Source organism: Cydia amplana, chromosome 17 (genome assembly GCF_948474715.1).
Source record: "Cydia amplana chromosome 17, ilCydAmpl1.1, whole genome shotgun sequence".
NCBI lineage: Eukaryota > Metazoa > Arthropoda > Insecta > Lepidoptera > Tortricidae > Cydia > Cydia amplana.
In genome coordinates, this window is record NC_086085.1 from 12,818,108 (window position 1) to 12,838,827 (window position 20,720).

The 20,720-nt window shown below is 38.6% G+C and overlaps 2 protein-coding genes across 2 annotated transcripts in view; one reads left to right on the forward strand and one right to left on the reverse strand.

Annotated features, from left to right (window-relative positions):
* Window positions 1–14,866: 14,866 nt before the first annotated feature.
* LOC134656122 (uncharacterized) lies at window positions 14,867–18,475 on the reverse strand. The gene is made up of 3 exons (XM_063511642.1): window positions 18,273–18,475; window positions 15,896–15,992; window positions 14,867–15,357 (listed from the first exon to the last, which is right to left on the reverse strand). The coding sequence occupies exons 1-3, from the start codon at window positions 18,393–18,395 to the stop codon at window positions 14,990–14,992; spliced, it is 588 nt and encodes a 195-aa protein (XP_063367712.1). The 5' UTR covers window positions 18,396–18,475; the 3' UTR covers window positions 14,867–14,989.
* Window positions 18,476–20,397: 1,922 nt separating this feature from the next.
* Window positions 20,398–20,720, forward strand: part of LOC134656083 (probable Rho GTPase-activating protein CG5521) — a 50,988-nt gene continuing 50,665 nt past the window's right edge. The window contains 1 exon segment of the mRNA XM_063511601.1: window positions 20,398–20,664. Coding sequence (XP_063367671.1) covers window positions 20,559–20,664 — 106 coding nt within the window. The 5' untranslated portion in view covers window positions 20,398–20,558.

Sequence of the window (20,720 nt, forward strand, 5' to 3'; positions counted from 1 at the left end):
TCGTTACAATACTTAAGTGGTGAATGTTAATCGAAAACAGATTACTTCCTGAGTTATGTTGGTATTGTTTTTGGCAAATAATTCTAATATACATACTCGACTCTTGGTCCTAGTAATTACTAAATCAGAAGCCTAAAGATGTAGAATATAGAAATGCATATAATGCAAAAATACATATAGTCCCTACCTACACTTAAATCTTTAGCCGAAATACATTTTATTACCGTAAAACGGGGTAAGTGAGTAGGTTTCGCGGGGAGAGGTGGGTTATGAATGGGGAGAGAAGGTTTGAGAGGGGGGTGAGAAGGGATTTTAAGGCTACTGCTACAAAAATAATGTATTCCAATTTAAAATGGAGCTATAGTAATACGCATAATAAAAAAAATCGATCCAACAAATACGAGGCACTACGGGGTGAGGTGGGTTTTCCTCTTTATCGTTAACTAAAGTTATGAAATGGAACTACCCAAAATAAAATAAAAACTAAAATACAAACGTCCAGAACACTTATTATATACACCATTCAGTTTTCATATGTAAAAATAAAATGTTATCGAGGTTTGAATTTCAGTTTTGACCCTACTCACCCCATTTTACGGTACTTAATAAAAAAAATAATGCAGATTTAAGTCTTTGTATTCGTCAAAATACTCAGCAAAATTTTAACTAAACCTAACTCCCGTAAAGTGTCATTCAATAGAACTTGCTAACTATGTAAACAAACCGCCATACTAAAATTGACACTGAATGTCAAATTACTAGTAACTTTTGTTTACATAGTTCTTTAGCAAGTTCTATTGAATGACACTTTATACACCTACATAAATTAGAGTAATTCAAGCAAGTTCCGTTCACCATGACTCGTAATTACAAAGTACAAGTATAATAACTAATGTTTTTTTTTTATATAGTCTTTTATTTCCACAAATATTTTACATTTTCTTACAAATTACTTAAAGATTATTCTTTTAATTTGTGGTCCCTTTTCGAGTAGAGGCCTCCTCCAAGTTTTTGTTGATTGTTAATTATTCTTCATATTTTTATTTGGTTCTTAGATTTACTTTTGCTTGGAGGGTATTGGTCTAATTCCCCACGGGGACCAGCCGGGTTGGGGAATATTATTTTTGTTTGATTGATTGGTAGGTTTGTTATTGTATTGTTGTGAGTTTTTGTTTTCCGATTGTTTGTTGTTGTATTATTATTGGTTTATTGCTATGGTCTGTCCGTCCGTCCGTCCGTCCGTCTGTCACCAGGCTGTATCTCACGAACCGTGGTAGCTAGACAGTTGAAAATTTCACAGATGTATTTCTGTTGCTGCTGTAACAACAAATACTAAAAACAGAATAAAATAAAGATTTAAGTGGGGCTCCCATACAACAAACGTGATTTTTGACCGAAGTTAAGCAACGTCGGGCGGGGTCAGTACTTGGATGGGTGACCGTTTTTTGCTTGTTTTGCTCTATTTTTTGTTGATGGTGCGGAACCCTCCGTGCGCGAGTCCGACTCGCACTTGGCCGGTTTTTTCTATTGCTAACAAGACCTAGGAGTATTGGCCTGGATTTTTCGCCTTTAGCCTCCTTTCCGATGCGATGTATCTTATTTATTTCATGGTCTTCTACCATTATTTTGTAGTCTTCTTTGAGTAAAATTGTCTTGACGTTTTGTAGCAATTGCCCTGTAGATTTTTCATCCTCTTGTAAACCATGGATAATAATATTGTTGTTTCTCTTCTCCCTATTTAGAAATTCCACCTTTTTTTCCAAGTTTTCCACCTTACACTAATGTATGTAGGTACATTATTATTTCTCGCAGACGTTGCGTGTACAGTCATTAGTCACTCAACATGACTGTAACGCGGGGTCCCTCATGAAATGCCAAATACCTCACCTTATTGTTTTTCCACTGAAACTTGGGGAGTTTCGAGGTCAAGTTTATTGGGATATAGAGTTATAGGTTTGTAGTTTGGAAACTTCGGTCTGAAGTCTGAAGGCGTTATGAACTGCCTGGCGAGTCTCGCGACGCAGCACACTTTCGTGTCGATGGTATCGCTGTAACATAATTTACGTCGCGGTAGAGATGATTTTGTGGGAGATAACGTTTCAAGATAAGTTGAAATAATAATATAAAGTTTTTTAAAAAAAGTTTACATTTTATTGATTTTTAATTGTTGACTAATGCTGAGACACTGTTTGTAATAAATAAATAAAAGGCGGTTTTATTCAGAAATGTAGTAACCGGCAGCTTTTTGTTAGCTTCTATGTACCTACCTACCTAATCTAGCTAAGATCTTAATCAAACTTCAAAGCTAGTGGAAGATAGTACTTAATATTTTTTTTGCTGGGCTAAATATTAAAAATAGAATTTTACCCTTTACGTTTAAAGCCACATATGTATTTGCATATAGTGTTCCGCCTCATGTGACCACCTCACATCATCATTTATTGTTTAGCTAACCTATGAACACCCCACCTAAACTTTGAAAAGGGGTATAGGTATTTATATACCTATATATTTTGTTTTTTCGTACTATTTAATTACCAACACATATTAGGTACCGTAAAATGGGGTGAGTAGGGTCAAAACTGAAATTCTAACCTCGATAACATTTTATTTTTACATATGAAAACTGAATGGTATATATAATAATTAATAAGTGTTCTGGACGTTTGTATTTTAGTTTTTATTTTATTTTGGGTAGTTCCATTTCATAACTTTGACGATAAAGAGGAAAACCCACCTCACCCCGTAGTGCCTCGTATTTGGGGTGAGAGGGGTTTTCATACAAAGGTGATTTTGAAAGATTGTTGGGTCGTTTTTTTTATTATGCGTATTACTATAGCTCCATTTTAAATTGGAATACATTATTTTTGTAGCAGTAGCCAGAGATGTGACTTATCTAAGATAAAAGTATCTAAGATACAGATACAAGATACAAAATACATATGTATCTTGTATCTCTATCTTAGATACTTTTAAGAAATTTATCTTGTATCTTGTATTTAGAAAGATACTTTCCGTCAATAAAATCAATTTATTCATAAACAGAATGGAGAAAAAAAATAAACTAAACGTTAAAATTAAAACTAAAATAAAACAAATCTTAAACAAAACTTATAAGTAAAAAATGCTCCCTAGGTCACCTTCATGTGATATGGTGCCCAGAAGGCTGGCGGCGTTACCTTTTTGGATGGCCAGGCTCGTCTGCTTCTTTCATACCTCCCGAAGGGAGGTATGAGATGCCTTCCCATCCCTTTTGGGGATTTTTGGCGGTTTCAAATCGCCGCCCGTAACTACGGGCGGGTCTTTTCAGTTCCCTTTTCTAGGGCGGTGGCTTCTTCGTCATGACTAGCCGTGAGTGGCCTGTCATGGCTTTGATTTCTGCTGTTAGCCTTTCAGCGGCTTTGTGGCTGTGGGCCTCGTAGCTGCTGTGGGCTGACTCCCTCTGCCTCTAGCACCAGCGTCCCGGAGGGGAAATCTGGCGCCGTTGGCGGCTGTCCGGTGGGCGCGCGTGGAGCGGCGCGGTGCCCGTTTGCTGGTGTCTTCTTCTCCTCCTTCGGCTTCTTGCCCCGGTGCCCTGGGGGCACTGGCGCTGTCGGCGGTTATCCGGGGGGCGTGCGTGGAGCGGCGCGATACCCAGTAGGCGGCAGGGACGCGAGCGTTCGGCGCGCTCAGTCGTTATGTTTAGGCGCAGCTGCGGGGCTGCGACGGTTGCGTGGTTGATGCCGGGGGCTGCGGGTGTAGATGCCGGCGTGGGGGCCGGGGGGGCAGGTACAGTGGCTCCCGGCTTGGGGGCCTCTGTAAGTGCGGCGTCTTGGTTGGTGGGGCCTTTTGAGGGGCCTTGTTGGGGCTGCGGGGCGGCTCCGGGGCTGGCGCGGGGTCGCGGGTCCGTCGGTGGCGGGGTGGTGTTACAGGATCCTTCCTGGTCCTGCTTGTCGGGCGTGCTGCACTCCGGCTTCTCCTCAACTGCCGAAGGTTGTAGAGTGACGGGGTGCTCGTCCTGGTGGCGCTGCGGTTGGGCTTCTTCCTGGGACTGCTCCGCTGTCCCAGGGGCGTGCCCCAACAGCCTGGGGAAGGCTGATGGCCATACTTCCGGGCGTGGAGGTATGTGACCGACTTGCGCCAAGCTGGCAGCCTTGATACAAACACGATCAAGTTGCCCGCGAGGGGAAAGTCGGTCTGGGGCTACCCGTGGGGTTGGTGCGTAGGGGCGTCCGAGGGCTTCGATGAGGCCATCAAAGTCAGGTTGCCACGGCTCTGAGGGGCCGTAGGTGGATTCCGGGGTCTTGGTGTCGTCGGGTACTTCGTAAAACTCGCGTTGCGAACTACCCACCCTATCCGAGGGGACCGGGGGGGTCGCGAGTTTCACTGTTGTGGCTGCGGGTTGATTGTAAAATCCGTTTTCTTGTCTACCCACCCGCCCCGACGGGACGGGGGGGGACTTCGGTGGCTTCTTGTCCATGGTGCGGGACCTGCGCGACGCGTCACCGTCAGTCGGTCCTGTTGGGCAGGGCGACCATCGGTGGATGGGTTCTGGGCACAGCTGGGCTTCCCCTCCGGCAGGGGCCGGGCGCGTTCCGGCTTCAATTTTCGCAGAAAATCGTCGATCGGATAAGCAGGTGCTGGTGAGGTGCGTCCGTGCGAGGTTCCAATGGCTTTCCGATGGCCAGGCTTATCTTCTGTCCGAGGTAGCTGCCAGCCCTCCGGTCACCTGATATCTTTCCGTTGATATCTTAGTATTTTGTAAATACTTTTTTACCAAGATACTTTTTATAATTAATTTCGCAGATTTATTTTTGCAAAACGCACGCAGCGTGTTGTAACTAAACGCAGCTTTACTTTTCTATCAACTTTGAATATTGTATTACATTATACATATATTAATATCACAATTTTCGCGGTTCAATGCGAAAGAAAGTCTAAGTTCGTATCTGCCCGACTCGCTCACCTAAATGTCATTTAACCGTAGAGCGAAAGAGACCGCACGTCACTAGGGAGGTTTTTGTAATTTCCAAAAATCGATTCGGAATTCGGATGATTTTGATTTGAACGGTCTATCTATAAAAAACTAAATCCCTAAAATGCTTAATTTGACAAAAATCTAATTTATAATTAAATAAACGAGTTTATTTTTATTCACTTTGCTGTTGGCGTAAGAAATCTATGCTTCGATTAAATAGCTACTAGTCGTAGTACTCGTAGTCAACACCTACATTAAAAGATAATGAGATACAATTTTTAAGTGAATATGTGGAATGTTCAAAGCCAATAGCTGCACGGCTAGCACATGATTACCCGCGGGATAGCTCGCGCCGCGAGAGACGGCAGTCGCCCGTCACAAATTTCTATCTCTATCTGTCAATTCCTCGATTTTGGCAGCACGAGTTCGCACATCGAGAAAAGAGTTCCACGAGAGAGAGCCATCCCGCGCGCGACTTAGCCAATGTGGCCATTTATACATGGAACAAACTTTTCATTCGTGGCAACACTGAATCGGTAAAATAATAATCGGATAAGTAATGAATAGTCAGCCTTAGAAACGGAGCGTCCCTAGTCACGATAACTTTGTCTCTTTCTCGCAGTATGAAGAATAAGAAATAGCAAATATTATTTTTAAGTCGAAAATGTCAGTGTCAATACTGTCAATCAAAATTTGATTCGCTTTGTCGTTACAAGTTGGGATATATTATTATAATTATCTAAAGATTACCTACCTAATCATTAAAATACAACTCCTTACGAATAATTGGCGTTTTGTTAAAAGTTTTGGCTAACAAAATACCATCTTTACGAAGAAGTCAAGTTGTAAGTACGTACACAATTCAATCTTCATAAAGCTCTTTTCCGTTGTCTTTTGCAAAAAAATTACATTCCTTTTAAATCTTATTTACAGACTAAATATCTTATGCTAATCCCCGACATATCTCCCTTATGGCTTCGAAGATAGATTGAATGATAATCATGCACAAGCCTGTCATCAAACACGGAGGTATTCTCTACACCTAAGCATGCTGCTGCTAACCGCAGCCCTCCTGCCATCACGGAGGACATAGAAGGGCTCAAGTTGGGAACCTACTCCGTGCAAGGACAGTCGAGTGTTGATAACACTTCTCAAATAATGTGACTTTTAAATAAATACTACCAAAAACTTTAAATGATTTTATTTACTTTGACCTTTTTGAGATAGGTACTCAGATTTAAGTACGATTCGTCGGAGTCGGAGCGCATTTCACATTTGTATGCCCAAAGCCGCTCGGATGGCTCCGGACGGATTCTATCGCTTCTGCCACACATTATGTAATAGGTACACTGAAAAAGCACTCCGGCGCGGCCCAACTCTAGCCGGTCGGTGGGAATCGTAACTTAAGGATTAGGCTAGTACCAACTCGTACACTACAAAGTAAGTATTACGGCTGTGGTCTTCTGTGAGGTGGAGGTTGAGTTGAGCTGCCAGATTCATTATTTGCATTCTTTGTGGAATGATGTTTCACAAAATTTCGTCTAAATCGGTTCGGCGGATTAAGCGTCAAGAGGTAGCATATAGTCAGCAGCAATAGTTGCTAAGCGGGCGAGGTGTTCAAAATTACCTTGACGCGCTCTTATTCTCTTAACAATAAAGTCGCGTCAAGATCATTTTGAACACCTCGCCCGCTTAGCAACTATTGCTGCTGACTGTACATAGGTACATATTTACTTTTGCATTTACTTATTATAAGTAAGGTTGATCGCAATATTCAGGTCGGGATTGTGTTGTTTATATCCCGCAATGAATGGAAACACCTAAGGAGCGACATAATATAGGTTGTCAACAATAATTGCATGTAAAAATACGCGTGTAAGTAAATATAACGGGTTAGCACTGATTGATAGCACGTAATTGTTTCGCGGATTAGCAATGTACTATTTTTGTATCAATTATTTATGTTTCTATTAATTATCCCCCAGTCAATTCGCCACCAAAGGTTTGCTTTGTTGATGAGGTCGTGGTCGTACAATCTTAGGCTTAGATTTTTTTCTGTCGGATTTTCGTTTAACTTAAGAGAATAAACAAGTCATTGTGAAAAAATATAATCATTTTGATATTAATGGCATGATCATGAAACTCAAGATTCAAATTATACTTAAACAAAAAAGTGTTGTAGTATGAAATAAATATAAAATATGGAAAATTATCTTTCTTTTAGAACAAAAGTCAACAAAACTTCGACCAAATGCGCTTGTCGCGACCCTCTAGCCTCGAAGACAATTTCTCTCATTTTGACGTTCAAACGCGGGACATTTTGTCTCCCATAGTACACTCGTGCTACGATTTTTGAGAGTATCCCGCGTGGAACTGTCAAACGACAAAATTATGTCGCTTTGACATTTGTCCGCGAGACAGCGGGTTGTCGCGCGGTTCTTATGCTACCGATTCGCGAGAGAGCTCTATGTCGCGGCATTTTCTCGCCTGTCGACTGTCGCGCCCATCATGTGCTAGCCGTGCTGAAGCGATTTTAAGTCTACAAGGGGAAAAGGACACCTATTATGGATGTCTAATACCCGAGTTGTTTAGAATTAAACATATAATGACGGCTTTAAAAATTGAAAATTTAAGGTTTTGTGGCCCTTTAGTGGCAGTCATAGAAGAGAATTTGAATAGGCGATTCAAGTGATTCCTGCAGCTTGAGCCTGCTGCAAGTGACGCAGCTTTTCCTTACGGAAACGCGCAAGGTCAATAGGTCTGAAAAACAGAAATCTCAGGCCTTGAACTCTAATGAAGAAGACAATAAAAAAAAGACAAAAGATGAATCTTATTACATGTTTTTGGAGGATTCCGATTCTTCTGTAACAAGCATCGAAAACACCGGCTGTACGGCGAACTTGAAAGCGTTACAGTATCTCAATAATAAAGACACAAGCATAAAGAGCTTGGATGCTTTCCCCACTATAACAAAAATATTCCTCAAATATAACACCTGCTTGCCGAGTTCCGCCCCTGTAGAGCGACTCTTCTCATTTGATGGAGGCATGATAATGCGACCTCATCGACGAAAGATGAGTGATAAAATGTTTGAAGAATTGGTTACTTAAGTCCCAATTTGGGCGATTTGATAGTTAGTAATAGCAAAGACAATTTGAAATAGAGAGTAACTGTCATGGTAAATTTAGCTAGTGTAGCTACAGTATATTTACTGCCATCTTTCGACAAACGATTTTAATTGTTAGAACGCCATTTGACTTTGATCATTATTCTTTCACTGATATATGTGTTAACTTGTTAAATATTAATATTAACGCCATCTACTCGAGGGTTACATATCAGAATACCGAAAATCGATTTACCTAATGTTGAATCACCTATGCTCGTTTCACCTATTTTTTTAAATACCTAATGATCAATTAACCTAATCTTATAACACCTAATGAACGAATTACCTATTGCACGTTTCACCTACAATTGGTTTACCTAAGCTCAGAATACCTATGGTCGATTTACCTAAAGTTGAAACACCTAATACTCGAAATACCTAATGTTGATGTACCTAATGCACGAAATACCTAAACTCGGTATACCTAAATGATCGAATTACCTAAAGTTAACATACCTACTGCAGGAATTACCTAAAGTCGGTATACCTAATGATCGAATTACCTAAAGTTAACATACCTAATGAACGAAATACCTAAATTCGATACACCTAAATGTATACAACATTTGATATACATTTTTTAGCCAAATCATTCAATTGGCTTACTATTTTTTATTATAATATAAGGTCTAGTCATTTGACAGAGTCGAGATAGGTGCGACGACGAGCGAAGCGAGGAGGAGCGTGTTAGTTTAACTGTGCCAAAACTGACTTTTATTTCATGGCAAAATGATATGAATTTTTTGCTAGGTATATAGACTTTAGGTATTCCGTACATTAGGCATATCGACATTAGATAATTCGTTCAGGAGGTATATCAACTTTAGGTTTTTCGTGCGATAGGTTTAACAGTTTTAGGTATTTCGTCCATTAGGTAAATCAAGTTTAGGTACATCGTTCATTAGCTTAGGTATACCAGCTTCAGGTGTATCGTCCATTAGGTATAATAGCTTTAGGTGAAACATGCAGTAGGTAAAGCGTGCATTAGGTATATCGTGCATTAGGTGTTTCGTCCATTAGGTTATTTGAGCTTAGGTATTATAAACTTAGGTCAGTCAATGTTTCGGTAAAATGATCGATAGGTGATTTAAAAATAGGTGAATCAAGCATAGGTGATTCAATATTAGGTAAATCAATTTTCGGTATTCTGATATGTAACCTACTCGAGAGTAGGCTGAAGGTTATGGCGCCATCGCTCGATAAGATTACACCATACCTTTGGCCTATAGTCGAGTAAATGGCTTTAACATTAATATTTAAAATGTAACACATATTAATGAAAGAATAAGGATCAAAGTCAAATGGCGTTCTAACAGTTTTATGTTCTGTCGAAAGATGGCAGTAAATTTGCCGTGGCTACATAATTTACTTTGACAATCCGTCTCTATACACTCTATTCTGTTTTGTAATAGAGTCACTACTGGTTTGCAATAAATAATAAATAAACCTTAAAACGTTAAAACAAATAGTGTTTTCTTTCAAAAAGTATTTTATCTTAAAACAAAGCATCTTGAAAATACGTATCTTGTATCTTGTATTTCAAATACCATTTCCAAAAGTATCTTATATCTGATATCTTAGATTCCTACTTGACTTCCTAGTATCTTGTATTTTAGATACTTTTTATAGGGTATCTTGTACATCTCTGGCAGTAGCCTTAAAATCCCTTCTCACCCCCTCTCAAACCTTCTCTCCCCATTCATAAACCACCTCTCCCCGCGAAACCTACTCACCCCGTTTTACGGTATTACTCATTTGTATAGGTACCTATAAGTTTCAGTTTCAATCACGTTGTTTATGCTATCGTAATATTCGTAATCCTAGCAAAGTGTTGCTGTTGCGCTGCGAAATTGTTAGGTACTTGGCAGGACAGGACAGACTGACAAGCAAACTCATTAATCGCTCTGACAACATAAGCCATACAATTATGTACATGGCTAATATGTCGATACACGCACTTAATCGGAACAAAGTCGAAGTGGAGTTTTACTTTGTTTTTTCGTGACAATTAGGTATGGACAAATAAAATAATTATTTAAAAAACAGTAGAGACCAAGTGTTTTCTCAAGTAAGTACTTATTGTAAATAAGCTTGATCCGAAATAAAATCGAAAAGCAACAATTTTCAAAGATCTGCCACACCGCTGCTCAAAAGATGTTGACGTGTGTATATCGCTGTAAAATTTCATAAATGTGACAGAAACGCAACACATAAGGCACGTCCCGACGTGGCCGGTTCTTTTGAGAGAGTATATTTTATAGCCACCTTTGTTTACTTGATTCGTTAAAACGCGCGCCACAAGCAACGGTTCTTTCCGTAAATCTCTATCAAGATCGTTTGGCAGTCGAAAGTACGTAACACAAAAGGTATACCAATTCACACGCAACACCTTAAAAATGCAAAACAACTTTGTATATTTTCGTTACAGCCAGATCTGCCCCACTGCCCCCGATAGCCGAAGGGCTGTTCGTGCCTTAATTAACATTGTAAATTTTGTAATAATGTTTAACTAAAGTATTTGAGCTTATCAAATATAGGTAATTTTATATCCATTTCTTATAGCTAGCCGTTGCTGCCAATTGAACTTACGCATGTACTTATATGTACTACTAAGCATTTATTTATAAAAAGTCTCAGATTTTTTTCCGTTTCAATCAACTTAATAGACACACATTTCGGAATCTCTCGTTTGCTCGGCTGTTTATATAGGCTCTCACGGACTTACGGCTGACTTTGCCACCTTGCATTGTTTGCAAAATAACATTTTTTTTGGCAGTAATTCAAACCGCATGCTCTAAAACTGGCTAAGCCAGTTTCGCCTTCGTTGTTGAATTTTCCGATTTATCTAAGTTTATGAATTAGGTATTATACGAGGTATAGGCTCTTATTTTCTGTTATGGGAATTCCATCAAGAATGGGTATTCATTAATTCGTAGTAATGGCGTGTTATTTGTGACTAATCTATAGTTGGAAGATCTAATGACGACATTTGTTAAAATTAACCCGGATAAAGTAATTAACGCTCGGGGTTATATTAGGTACAGTTAAAGTTCGCAAGTCCCGAGTGGCTCACGGCAAAGTATGTGGCTTACAGGGAGGTTATGTTTGAACGAATTTGTTTGAACAAGAAAAGTGCAACGTAGACAATGAAATTATGCGAAACTAGGGCGTATAGTATACGCCCTGTATAGCCCGTGTGTCGAGTTGTCGACCTAGTTCCGAGATATTTACTCTTGTCGTGCGCACACTGTTAGGATTTTGAGTAATGATACTGAGTGAAGTAAACCCGCTTAGCTTAGTGCATCTAGCCCACATGTAGCACGATAGCTTTTAATTCTCTATTAACGGTTATAAATGGTTGTGCCCGACATCGACAGTAGGTATGCCACCTAACACCTTTGGGATACTTATTAACTGTTCTGTTCTGGCTCATATATGCGCCGTGGGAGCTGACAGATTAAGACTAAGTGTAAGGCCTGAGTGGACGCTCGAGTTGGGCGTGCAGCGGGGCGGGGCGTGCAAACAAATGCAAACATATAGGAGCGGCCTTAGTGCACGCTACTCAAATCCCTTATTAGGAGCTCGACGCCACGCTGCACGCCCCGCCGATTCTAAGCTTAATATCGTTCGCAGACGTTTCTACTTGATACAAAATTAATTTCATAAGCAGCAATAAAGTAGGTACTTAGGTAGGTACATAGAAAAAAAGATGGATGTAGCAGTACTGATGGTTCCGCTACTCGATGCTAGATGTAGACACTGAAATTAATAGTCTTTTTGGTGCCAATGAGCAATCTATGTATTTTTTCTCAATGCCAAAACTGATGTATAGAGTGAGCACTCTTGTCTCACTAATATATTTTTCTATGGTAGGTATTAAGCTAGTCCTTGACTGTACTACGCGGATAATTCATTTAACATGAATTTATGAATGAAGCTCAAGCACACTCGAGCCGGTTAGGTTACGTGCAGGGTTTTTCCAAGCCTGTGAACCTGTTCCTTGTGTTTTTTATGTAGGTACCTTTTTATAAGAGCATCTTAATAAAACGCGTATGCGTTATATTTGCAATTCCTACCGAAGAAGAGGTTATTGACGCTTGTTGCGATTGCGATATTATGTTTCAACAACACATGCTTGTAACGTGGAACTTATTGAACCGCTTTTAGCTTTTATTTTTATAATCGAACTTGTGCGGTATTGTATGATAAATATGATAATTCGATTGACATGTCTTAACTGTACTTTTACTGTAACAATTAAAATTTTATAAATATACGAAATACAATGTAAGTACCTAAATGATACGAGTACATTTTAGAAGTGCAGGGGAGGAGAGCTATATACAGGGTGCCCAGTAATTAATGGATAACCTTCTAACCACCGACAGAGCACCTTAGGCTGGTCCAGAAAATGCACTTATAGGTCTAGTAAAAGTTTCGTGGTTTTCGAGATAATCGCACTTTTCTAAATTTGAAGTAGGTATGGTGCCATTAAAAAAGACAGAAAAGTTCGATTATCTCGAAAACCACGAAACTTTTACTAGACCTATAAGTGCATTTTCTGGACCAGCCTAAGGTGCCCTGTTGGTGGTTAGATGGTTATCCATTAATTACTGGGCACCCTGTATATAGCTCTCCTCCCCTGCACTTCTAAAATGGTATAGCTGACCTCTATACCTAAACTCAGTTCTTTGGTCGGAGCAGCGTTAGGTACTTACATCGAGTTCCCCTCCAAGCTTTCATTTAATCGTGTGGTCAAAGAATTCGGTCAGCAAAAACTCGGACCAAGGTCGCGGGGCAGCCCCTGGTAAATCACCGTTATGGTGGCCCAATACCCGGTGAGAAATGGGGTCAGCCTAAGGGTCGGCAGTCAATCGCGATACGGCGAGTGCGCCCGTGTTCGCGATTATATAGAAATAACCCCCTTAGTCGCGAGATTACAGAATAATGGCTAGTTGTAAGGTGATTAATAATACAATTCTAGTTTCTTAGCGCTAGAGTAAAGTTTAATTGATGATCGATGACCTATATTAGGTTTATTGCTATTTACTTATTCGTGGGCTTCATAAACTTGTCACTTTAAATAAAATAACAATTTACATAATAAAGCGTGGAAAAGTTATGAGACTTATGAGCTAGATGGTTTGTCACCCTGAAAACGTAAACCTCTATTTATTTACCCCCGTACGTATTCTACTGTCAAAATCATAAAATCCATTCTTCTTTAGCATTGCGAAACGAAACGCAACATTTTTCACACCACCCCAACACGAGGAAAATAGAGATACACCCACGCCACTCGCATTTTTTGATTCCTCTTATGCAAAATCAGCATCATTTAAAAGTCAATGAGGAAGTAGCTCAAAATTGCATCAAATCATTTTGCCACTCTTGTGGTCAAAATGTAACTTTCTCATACATACCTACGTGAAGATTGTAGATGTAGAGAGCCTTGACGAGCTGCTCTGGTGAAAAAATTATTCTCAAATAAAAACGAAATAAAATGCGTTTGTACGGGACGGTCCGTTTAATGATCTAAATATAATGCAATAGGTAGACGTAGTGTTACTTCTATTACTTATAGTTGTTAGTCATAGGTAGTCATATGCCCCGATGCGATGAAATTGATTTTATAAAATCGATATTTTGCAGCTACGCCTGCATCAATTATTCAATACGATAAGATATAAAATCAATTAATGTCGTAAAATGTACATATAATCAATGGCAAAACTCAACTAGAAACCCTTTTGTTCCTAGTTGAGGAAGGAACTCTAAAATGTGTTAATTATGTTTTTTTTATAGGTACCTATATATAAATAAATACTACAGATAAATAGGCAAGACTCCCACAGTAACTAAATGCTTCGGTTGTGGGTACTAAACGACGATATACATATATATGTACATAAAAGAGATGATCATAATATCACCATCAGAATCAGGAGCAGCCTGAGACGACAGAATTTAACCCACATCCACAGCTGACACACATCACACTGAGCTCTGAGTTGACAAGCTGGTTTATAAAGCTGAAGAAAAAGGACTAAGAGTAGATTCAGTAACCACCACAGACTTGTAATTGTCGCTCGCGCTAATTCTATGGTAACCACAGCTAATAGGTATTCATTTCGTATTTAAAAAGGTTAACACATATATTTAACAAAGTATGTAGTAAAACGGATTCTGAACTTACTGCATTTCAGCTCCATTTTTACGACGATGCTAATTGCAATTGCACTTTGCACGTCACTTTCCAAATAATAACACTTTATCAAATGCAGAGGTCCTAGTTATAACCTATCAGAAACGCGACTGAAACTGAATTTTAAAGGTCACATAACACTGAAAGTTAATGGTCACGCACCTGTCACGCACATAAAATTAGATATTTATCGGCACTAATGATGCGCGCGGACGGCTGATGTCAAGTGAAATAATTGGTAAATAAAGGGAATGACATGTGATAGTATAGGGTGGTGTGGTTGCCATGGTTACCAGGGGACGCCGCGGTTGCCAACGAGGCTTCGCGGCGGTGCCATACGGTGCAAGGTTTTACGTGCAGGGTGACTTAATTTAATAAGTTTGAATGATATGGAAAGTTCTATCATTAAGGAATATCTAAGAAATATCGATGTGCGGTAACCCTTTCACTCCTTTTCAAGGGGTCGAGGCAAGAATGGTTGGAAACCTCTGTTAAATCAAGATGCGGACACATTTAAATTAAAACCAAAACTCACTTTTCACTAATTATCAACTATGTTTTAACCATATAATTCACATACTTAGACTAATATACAGCTATCCTTAACTTTAATAGTACTAGTAGGCAGTAACAAGTTGCAACAAAGAGTTGGTCCTTTCTAATTATTAGTACATTTCCCATTTATACTTCTTTTGCATCCCGGCGGGCAAGGTACAACCACCATCGGCAACTGACCAGTCGGCTCAAGGAATCTAGACTCAATATTTAATTTTACACAGTCAATATGTAAAGTGGTAGCATTTACGCCTAGCGCTGCTGAGTTAGGGTACAAATGCGCACAGGGGGTTGTCAAGCCAATTTGTTGGCATTTTCTGTTCCACGGAACGTAGGAGTCTACTAAGCATGGGTTCGGCACGCAGGCAGGTATGTAGGTGTTCGACGGTAGCATGAGGTATTCTTTCTCCTTGCAAGGGCCTCGGCGGTAGGCCGGCCAGCACCTGTCGGTCGCCGGATGGTAGAGGTACGCTGGAAAATAAAAGTAATTTTAACCTAGAAAGCCAGGCATTCGGTTTAATAGCTCATAAAAAAATGCGGTCGGCATGAATGTGATTAAAAAGGCTTAAGTGTGTGCCGGGGCTCCTCGGCGTGTGACTCCGTGTGACGCCTGGGTTTTGTTTTGGCATAAGTAAATATCGGGGTTATAAGGGGAAACTCGATTTTATAAGTATTTAGGTTCGCTTACGATGTTTTCCTTCACAAAAAAAAAGCTAATAGGACATAACCAAATAGTAAGTAGGTATTCCGTAGGTATATACAGGTGTTTTCCATATTTTGCAAAGAATGTTTCGTACATTTTGATGTCAATATATGTTTTCTAGGGAAGAATCAAAATTAGACAACTAGCCTTCTAGATTTCCTTTTTCAATTACTTATTTATATTTTATTACCTACATAAACTCTCATTTATAATCTATGGGATCTAAATTATATCTACAAATTATTACTTATTTTGTTTTTCGTGTCTAAGTATTCCTATTGTAACATTATACTCGTATAAGCTTACCGGGTCTGCAGTCACAAATCCAGTCGTCCTTCTGGTCGCCGGGGTAGTAGAGCTGGTCCACTGGACACATCGACGGCAGAAACACCGGCTCCCGGTTCTGAGGACATCAACACCAAAACTTAGGCCATCGTCATTCCATGGCATAAGAATAAGAATAAGAATGATTTATTGCAGTACTGTGTACATTTGTAGATGGTAATCATGGTACAATTTGTTTGAACACTTACCAGTTACCTACCCATTTGGGGTATGCAATACTTAATTAAGTTTTATGAACTATTAAACTTAAATAACATGCAAAGATAATTACATAGACCGTACCAATTAATGTTCAAAATATTGTTTCAAACTATAAAATGTTTTAATCTATTAGCCAGTTTTTCAACCTTACCCTGAATCGGTCATGACTATGAGTTCTAATTTTCGTATTTTCAAAAATTCTAAATATTTAATGTATTTGCATAAATAAGGGTACAAAACAGGTGGTTTCTATACAAAGTTTCCATTATCATTCCTTATTTTACCGTAATAGGCTTTAATAGAGCTTTATGTACAATCACGCTCTGTGATTGTTATAATATGCCTGTTTGCGACTGGCTGGCGTGCGACCTCTTTTATACCTTTTTATTTTGTATCCATGATTGTCAGTTTAGTCTGCCTGTCACCGTGTTATTGATACTACCTATACGTTTAATTTTTTTTATTAAATTACTCAATTATATATCAATCTACGAGTTTCCATCATCTCCATAATACAGTCCACCCCATTAGCTATCAATGCCATTTAGGGTTCTACCTTAATTGGACATTCTATAGCGTTGGAATGGTACAGCCAATTTAGCTAGGACTTAGGACCCAAAATGGCGTAACAATCGCGGAGCGTGATGGTACATACATGCATTGTTATAATCTATCTTTGACATCTTTTTTCGTAACTTTGAACCTAACTGTAACTATAGTTACCCGTTGCTAAAACAAATATATACTTAGTCGAATTTACAAACATCAAGTCACTACAACAAGTTAGGATTCCGTTTTGTCATATCCGTGTGTGTGTCTGTCCGTATGTCACAGCCATATTAAAACTATAAGGCCTAATTTTATCATCCTAAACTTTGAATGTAAGCCGCATCTTAGTTTAGAAGTACCTAAACATATATTTTAGGGGCATCTTCCCGCCTGTAAGGGTGCAGCGTAAAACTTAGCTTGAGATTCCCTTAAACTTTGCTACGTGTACAGAAAAGACACGAAAGAATTAAGCTTAGGTACTTTATACGATATGACCCAATATAAGTCATTTTCATGAGGCATGTTAACAGAGGGCCTACCGCGAACCACGTTCAACGTGTTGCCTCCCTGTCACACTTACGTACGAATTTACAAGTGCGACAGAGAGGCAACACGTCGAACGTGGTTCGCGGTAGGCCCTCAGATTAGCTACTCGTATCGTTCCGCTTCAGAGACCTTAAGCAAAGTTCGACAACATTGAACCGGTCATTTGTTTATCACTTAGATAACAATAACAAAAGTCATGACATAACATAATATAGATGCAAGAATATTGTGCTGTGGGTAGGTACGCAGTACTGCGTAACAATCACTATCACTAACAATGATTTATAACTCAAGATAGGTTATAGGCGTTCCAAAATTGAAGCGCTTATCTTGTGACAAATTGGACAAGTTGCCTTTAGTCGCGGCTGGACAAGCGAGAAATGTGCACGTGCTAACGAGCTCCCGCACACCGAATGAGAAAGAGACGAGCTTATGTTTAACAACGAGTGTGACAAAGATGGATGGAATGAGAAAATTAATCAAAAATAACAGATTTCTTCGTAGGCACAGAAATAAATATTGAAGTATTTTTTGTGCTCCTCAAGTATGAGTATAACCTATCTATGGTTATATAATATCATTGATCACTAATTCAGAAATTATAATACCTGGTTTATACTCTATTTTAGGATGGAGTTTAGGTTAATAGGTACATTAAGATTTATAAATCAATGCATGTTAATTATAAGATGTAATATTTTTTTTAAAGATGTGTTCCGCCGAGTTTGTTGCCGGTCCCATATTGGGATACCCTCCTCCAATTGAGGGGGGATTTAAATCTTCTCGGGGCAGAGGTGTAGGGTTGGAGCCGGTCTACCTAGCTTTATTTGACGTTCATAAGCGCATTGTAATTATCCCTACTTGAATAAACTATCTTTTATCTTTATCTTATCTTTTATAAGTACCTAATACTAAGCAATACATACATGATCTAAACTAAATATCACTTGGTCTAAGTAATTAGGTACCTATTAATAATAATAAAAGGCACAAAAAAAACACAGACCACAAAAGCATTTAAGTAGGTATGGTAGGTACTTACCTCTTTATTTTTGATTTGATTATTTTCCTCCTTTTCTGGAAATCCAATGGCACCATCGATGCTTTGACCACACGATCTTGCGATCAGCAAAAAACACGTTAACGTAATACTAAGTGAACACATTTTTGTTAAATCTAATTTTTTAATGAGCTCTTGTAATTGAGGACGATATAACCTTAAAATTATTAAAGTGAATAAGTATATTTAATTGTTTTGGAGACGATGTGAGCCTCTCGGGGCTTGAGGCTGACTGATCGTGATCACTGATGCTGCGCGAGCGCAGGCAGGCGTAGATTACATCCTAAAGATTCTGCATTACGAATTCTTATAAGACTCGCGCTCTCCATAGTAGATAGGCGCGCTCATATTATGTGTAGCTGTAGGCACAATCAGTGTACAATAAAATAAGTACCTACCTAAGTACCAGTGATCCAGTCACTGTAGAATCCGAAAAAATATGTAGAAGGTCAGGGAAACTGTCTTCGAGGTTCAAAGGTACACGGTCAAAATACACCCTCAAATAGTCAAATAATCTCTAAAATAAATATTCGACTCATTTTTAAATACATATTGCCTCAGTTTAGTTACAGATTATTTCATAGAATTATATCAATGAAAACAAATCAATAAATATATTTCTCATAGGACACAACACTGCTGGGTTTTGAAAGGTTTTGATTGAATTTGATCTTTTGTTGTAATAAGATGATATATCTTGAGCTTTACAAATACAACATTTACATACCTACACCTATGAAACCTATGAAATATAAATTCTGCTCCATACTGAATAATTCTCCGTCTAGTGGGCAAGTGATCTGTGAGCGAAGATAATGACCAAGTGACGTCATCAATACAAATTAAAATAAAAACAAGTTTCGGATTAACTATTTGTCCGTGTCGTGTTTTATTCGTCATTGGTTTTGGGACTACTTTACTATGTTGGAGGTATTCACCTTTTCCTGTGGATTTCCGAAAAACATTGAGAAGGAATTTTAAAAAAACTTGTGAATTAGTCTTGAAAAAAAAAATTAAATAGAAACTTGTTTTTTTATTTATACTTTGATGATTTTTTGGATATGGATAATCATTTTTCCGGAGAGGTAGGTAATTCAGGAAATGACCGGCCAAAAGCATGTTGGGCCATTCTCAGTGCAAGGGCGGATCCAGAGAGGAAGTAAGATTTACCAACCTTTCTGAGGGGCTACTGCGAAACAATGATCTTTTATAAAAGATCATTGCTGCGAAAACCGAATTTCGTAAATTATGGGGATCTTTCTCTTTTACTCCAATGAAGGCGTAATGAGAGTCACAGGGAAAAATGCCCGCAATTTGCGAACTTCGATTTTTGCGGTTTACGCGGTTATAGCGCTGTATAATGTATAATAGGTAAGCATAGGTAAGTACCTAAATGATGAGGGTGATGAGATTAAAGATTTAAATATATTTATTAGATTTTTCAATACCTGTTAATTTTATGCTTTCGAATCGATATAAATTATGGTCACATAAAAACACAATCAAAGTACCTAATATAAAAATAATTCACTTGAACACAACTACATACATGTAATAACACGGTAAATCTAAATTTAAATAACGAACACATACACAAGTATGATATGATATGATATGATAGGGGATTTATTGAAATTACTAACGACTTAAAAATTAAATATAGCTGGTCAACCAAATCTTGTCAGTAAAAAAAGGCGCAAAATTCAAATTTTCTATGGGATGATATCCCTTCGCGCCTACATTTTTCAAATTTGCCGCCTTTTTCTACTGTCAAGATCTGGTTGACCAAGTATACTACTTTCTTTGTTATTTCTATGAACTTACAACTCGCAAGATTATGCTATAACTTATAAGATTTCTATTCGTGAATTTAAAATTTCGCGCCAGCGCTTCACCCCGCTTTAAAGGCAGCTATTCACAACATTGTCGCAGAGAAATAAACGCAGCATAATATATTATTTATTTTGGTAAAAATTTATGAACCAATAATTTAGTTGTTACATTCCTTTTAAATTTATTTAATCTGGTTATTTATTGGTTTACATTTAGTCAAAAAAAAAAATTACAAACGCCGTGGCAGTATCGATAAATACCGTTGCCAGCATTTTAGAAAAACAAATGTAGTGTTTACGTCAACTTGCCTGAGATTTCGTTTCTCTTATGTCAAAATGGGAGTGAAAACTCTCAGGAAAACAATGTGAAAAGCCAAATTTCTCATTGTCAGGATGAAGAAAATATTCGTTATGATCGTGTAATACATACACCGACATGTTTACCAAGAAATCTCACCAAGATGTTAAGAAATCAACAGTCAAAATACAGGATTCTAAAAAGGATTCTGCAACCCGATTGAAACACTTAAAAATTGTTTTAGGTGAGGTTTTCGCGTGTTAATCGAGTGTGGTTAGGTTGATTATGTTGTTATTAGGG